The sequence below is a fragment of the Elaeis guineensis genome, chromosome 1 (genome assembly GCF_000442705.2).
Source record: "Elaeis guineensis isolate ETL-2024a chromosome 1, EG11, whole genome shotgun sequence".
Taxonomy (NCBI): domain Eukaryota; kingdom Viridiplantae; phylum Streptophyta; class Magnoliopsida; order Arecales; family Arecaceae; genus Elaeis; species Elaeis guineensis.
Genome location: NC_025993.2, coordinates 145,258,585 through 145,263,170, shown reverse-complemented (window position 1 = coordinate 145,263,170; position 4,586 = coordinate 145,258,585). Strand labels below are relative to the sequence as shown.

General features: G+C 46.1%; 1 protein-coding gene across 4 annotated transcripts; it reads left to right on the top strand.

Annotated features, from left to right (window-relative positions):
• On the top strand, nucleotides 1–2,978 carry LOC105038971 (putative disease resistance protein At1g50180). 4 transcript variants are annotated; one of them, XM_019848771.2, is made up of 2 exons: nucleotides 1–409; nucleotides 506–2,978. In XM_019848771.2, the coding sequence occupies exons 1-2, from the start codon at nucleotides 114–116 to the stop codon at nucleotides 2,793–2,795; spliced, it is 2,586 nt and encodes an 861-aa protein (XP_019704330.1). In that variant the 5' UTR covers nucleotides 1–113; the 3' UTR covers nucleotides 2,796–2,978. The 4 variants fall into 4 exon arrangements, with proteins under 4 accessions (XP_019704330.1, XP_073098912.1, XP_073098925.1 ...); XM_073242824.1 differs by having other exon boundaries at nucleotides 165–409; nucleotides 616–2,978; XM_019848772.3 differs by having other exon boundaries at nucleotides 165–409; nucleotides 532–2,978.
• Nucleotides 2,979–4,586: the final 1,608 nt, after the last annotated feature.

The window sequence follows — 4,586 nt, the reverse complement described above, 5'->3', positions numbered from 1 at the left end:
GTAGCAGCATCATGGTTGTTGGATGCCCCTCGAGCACATAGATCTTGCAAATCTGGATGTGTTTCTGAAGCCAAAATCTCACTTCCTCTTGGGAAGGAAAACTGAGAGCAGAAATGGCCCAGGCAATTGTTTCTGTTGTGGTGCGAAAACTTGGAGACTTCCTAGTCCAAGAAGCCCAATTCTTGTATCGAGTCCGTGATCAAGTCGAGTGGATAGAAGGTGAATTGCGGCAAATTCAATGCTTCTTGGAGGACGCTGACCGCAAAGAGAACCGGAGCGATGAGGGAGTGAAGAACTGGGTGAGAGATGTCAGAGATGTTGCTTACCAGGCTGAGGACATCATCGAAACATTTATGCTCAAGATTGAGAGACGGCGGCGGCGCAGAGGCTTCATGGGCCCCGTCAATAGGTATGCCCTTACCTTGGGTGAATTAATAGCTTGTTATGGAACTGGCTTAGATATTTCAGAGATAAAGGCAAGGATCCTTGACATCTCTGATCGTAGAGCTCGATATGGCATCGCCAATATAGGTGAAAGTGGGAGTAGCTATGCAGAGGAGAGTGTGCAAGCACGGCGGCGGATATTACCACATGATGATGATTCACATGTTGTAGGTTTCGAGGATGATAGGAAAGCAATTGCAGAGCAATTACTCGATCCAAAAAATACACGGCGTTGCGTGATCTCGATAGTTGGAATGGGTGGCCAGGGCAAGACTACACTTGCTAAAAAGGTTTACAATACGAGCGAAATCAAGAGAAACTTTGCGAAATATGCGTGGATATCAGTTTCTCAGGATTATAATGTGAAAGACATTTTGAAGAACGTCATGAGGAAAGTTATAGGAATTTTAGAGGAAACAATGGATAGGATGCATGAAGATGACTTAAAAGAAAAGCTGCATGAGTTCTTGAAAGACAAGAGATATTTGATCGTAATGGATGATATATGGAGTCCAGAAATGTGGAAAAAAATTGCGTCAGCTTTTCCAGATGCGAAGAATGGAAGCAGAATCATTTTCACTTCACGCTTCATAGATGTTGCCAAATCTGCTGATCCAGATACCCCACCCTATAAGTTAAGGTTTCTAGATGGACAGGAGAGCTGGGACCTCTTTCTTAGGAAGGTTTTTCCAAATCAAGATGTTAAAACGAGCTTCCCTGACAACTTGGAGAAGTTGGGTCGAAAATTAGTGAAAAGATGTGGTGGTTTACCTCTTGCTCTTGTTGTGCTAGGAGGCATGCTATCGAAAAAAGAAAAAAATCCTATTGAATGGTCAAAAGTGAAGAAGAGCTTGAAATGGGAGGCAGATAAAGATGGCAAACAATGCTTAGACATACTGGCTTTGAGCTATGAAGGTTTACCATATGACCTGAAATCATGCTTTCTCTATCTTGGTTGTTTCCCCAAGGACTCAGAGATCAGTGCTACAAAACTGATTAGGTTATGGACTGCAGAAGGCTTCATTCCGGCAAGAGAGAGGGAAACTTCCGATGAAACAGCGGCAGATTACTTGGAAGAGTTAGTCCAGAGGTGCATGGTTCAAGTTGTGAAAAGGAGGTCTGACGGGGGTGTTAAGACCTTCCGTGTTCATGATCTCCTGCGTGAATTGTGCATATTGGAAGCAAAAGAGGCTCGATTTCTGGACGTTTATAGCACTGAAGATCAGACAACCACAAGTGCTTCACGCCGTGTGGCTTTATTCCACTACGGTGCCGATGTACTGGAGTCTCTTAATTCTTCTTCTAAATTCCTGCGCACTCTCTTAGGCTTCAATGTGTATGAAAGCTATGATCCTGTAATGCTGAGGCTACACAATCTGAAGTTGCTGAGAGTGATTGATCTGGAAGGGGCTCCACTCCGGAAGCTGCCCAAGGAAATCAAAAGCATAATCCATTTGAGATATTTGGGCCTGAGAAACTCCGGGGTGTCAAAGATTCCACCATCCATAGGAGATCTTTGCTATTTACAAACTTTTGATGTAAGGTGGACTCGTGTCAAGTCTTTGCCCGATGCATTTTGGACGATTCGTACACTCAGGCACGCATACTTTACTTGGGCAAGTGCGAGCCCACAAAGGATCAGTGCTGTAAAGAATCTGCAGACCTTGAAGGGGGTACGTTGTGGACTATGGATTGAGGAGCAACTGCCGCAACTGACTAATCTTCGGAACCTTGGGATACTTGGAGTTTCAGATTCAAATGGAACGATGCTGTCCAAGTCACTCAAGAACCTAAGTTCTCTAGTTTCATTTAAACTCACCGGAAATCCGATCCCTACGGACATCATTCCGGCCTTATCAGGACATGAGCACCTTCATGTTTTGTATCTAAGTGGACGTTTGTCAAAGAGGCAACAATTACCCAACAGCAATGAATTCCCTCAAAACCTCACCAAGCTCACATTGCAGATATCGGCTCTAGAAGTGGACCCAATGGAAACCCTGGAGAAGCTGCAAAACCTTAGAGTTCTTAGATTGCTGCATGGGGCATATGCAGGGAGAGAGATGGTTTGCTCTGCAGGTGGCTTCTTGCAGCTGCAACAGTTGCAGCTCAAATGTCTGAGGCCACTGGAAAATTGGAGGGTGGAAGAGGGGGCGATGCCTGTTCTCATCCACTTGTCTATTGCTCGATGTGAGGAACTGAAGATGCTTCCACAAGGACTAAGATATGTCACGACCCTTAAGAAGCTGGAGCTGGTGGGTATGCCCGCAGCATTTCGTGATAGAGTTCGAGAAAATGATGGCCAGGATTTGGCAGCAATAAGTCATGTTCCTTACATCATCATAGTATGATATCTGACTCGGTTTCTAATGCTGGGAGAGTTTCTTTGCGTGACTGTACTTGGTGGTAATTACCCTCTTGCTTCAGCATCTTGAGTCTTAGTTTTCGATTTCTTGATTTGTCGTGAGCTAGTATTCATGTGATTTTCTTGACGGTAGCACATGCATATTGCTAATGTTCATGTGTACTTTATTTATGGTTTGCCGTTTGTGTTGAATAAAATTGTTCCCCTTCCGCTCAAACCTTCGTGATTAAACATTAATGAACAACAAACTATTATATGCAATGGAACAGTTTCGTCTTTTATATGCTATGGGATTTCATCTCTTCCATGTGTGATAGAACAAGCTGTTCAAAAATCAAAATGTCTTTTTCTTCTCGATGTAAAAGGAGCTAATCCTCCCGTGCACCAGTGAGAGATTAAAATTTCAGATACCATTGTATTCAATTATTAGCTCACGTTCTTGCATGTTCTATAAGGACTCAGACCTAGAGCTAGAAATGGGCCGGGCCGGGCCGGGCCGGGTCACACCTCTACTCGAGCTCAGCCTGAAATATTTTTCGAGCTTCGGGCCGAAATTAGGTCTGAATTTTTTTTTAAAACATTCAGGCCCAAGCCTGACCTGTGTCCAAGCCCAAGTCCAGCCCGAACTCAATTGGACTGGCCCAAGTTATCCACCCTGTTGCTTCTTGAGAACCCTTCAACGGCCCCTCCACCTCCGAACATTATCTCATCCATAGAACCCCTTCATCAGCTCTTCCACCACCAAGTCTCGTATGCCGGAACCCTCACCAGAATCCACCCTGACACCTCCAGATCCTTGAAGAAGTTTGGGATTATCAGTGGCTCCTCCGCATCGACGACGATCTGGCACAGGGCACAAAACCCTCCTCCCCAACGCATCCCCTAGCACCACCACGAAACCCACCAGAGATGAATGCACAGCGGTAGATGGACGAAGGCGAGATGGGGGAAGATCGGAAGATGGCGGATAGACGAAAGTGGCGGTAGACAGATGAGGGCTAGGGTGAAGACAGTGATGGGGGAGATCGAAGGAGGCGGATGGGTGAAGGTGAGATGGGGGAAGGCTGGAAGATGGCAGATAGACAAAGGCGGTGGCAGACAGACGAGGGCTAGGATGAAGACGATGATGGGGGAGATCAAAGGCAGCGATGGGGGAGACCGGAGGGTTAGGGCGAAGGCGGTGATGGTTTGCCTAAATTTGAGGAAGACGAAGAACAGCAGTGCTGGTGCCGTGAAATGAGAAGCGCAAGAGTTAGGGTTATTTCGAGCTCATCTGAGTCAAACCCAATGCCAAGTCTAATTTAACTTAGGTGGTTAAGCTTAGCCATCTTTAATATTTAGATCTTGACTTGGACCTTAATTTTGAGCTAAAATCGGGCTTGTAATCGAGCTCGGGTGGGGCCTAGGCCGGGCCAATGGTAGGCCCAAGCCCGGCCCAAAAATAAAATGAGCTCTATATCTCAGCCCAAACTCGATCTGATTATGTTCAGGCCTAGCCCGAAGCCTGACCCATAGTCGGGCTGGTCCGAAGCCCATCAGGTCAGCCCGAGCCCATTTCCAGCCTTACCCAGACCCTTTAATTTTTTTCACATGAATCTTAAAGCAGGAAAAGAAAAAAATGAACCTCACGTGTTGGGCATGTGAGATAGAAGAGGACTCCTGATGGAGTCCACCTCTCCTCGAGTCCAATCTGAACAACGCTTCTAGGGCTCGATGGAGCTCTAAATCCCGACTATAAATCTCCTCCCTTCTCCCTCTAAGCAAGTTGCTCCACATC

What these genes read in the sequence shown, in the direction of transcription:
- LOC105038971 (XM_073242811.1), top strand. Translation starts at nt 114, where the DNA reads ATGGCCCAGGCAATTGTTTCTGTTGTGGTGCGAAAACTTGGAGACTTC.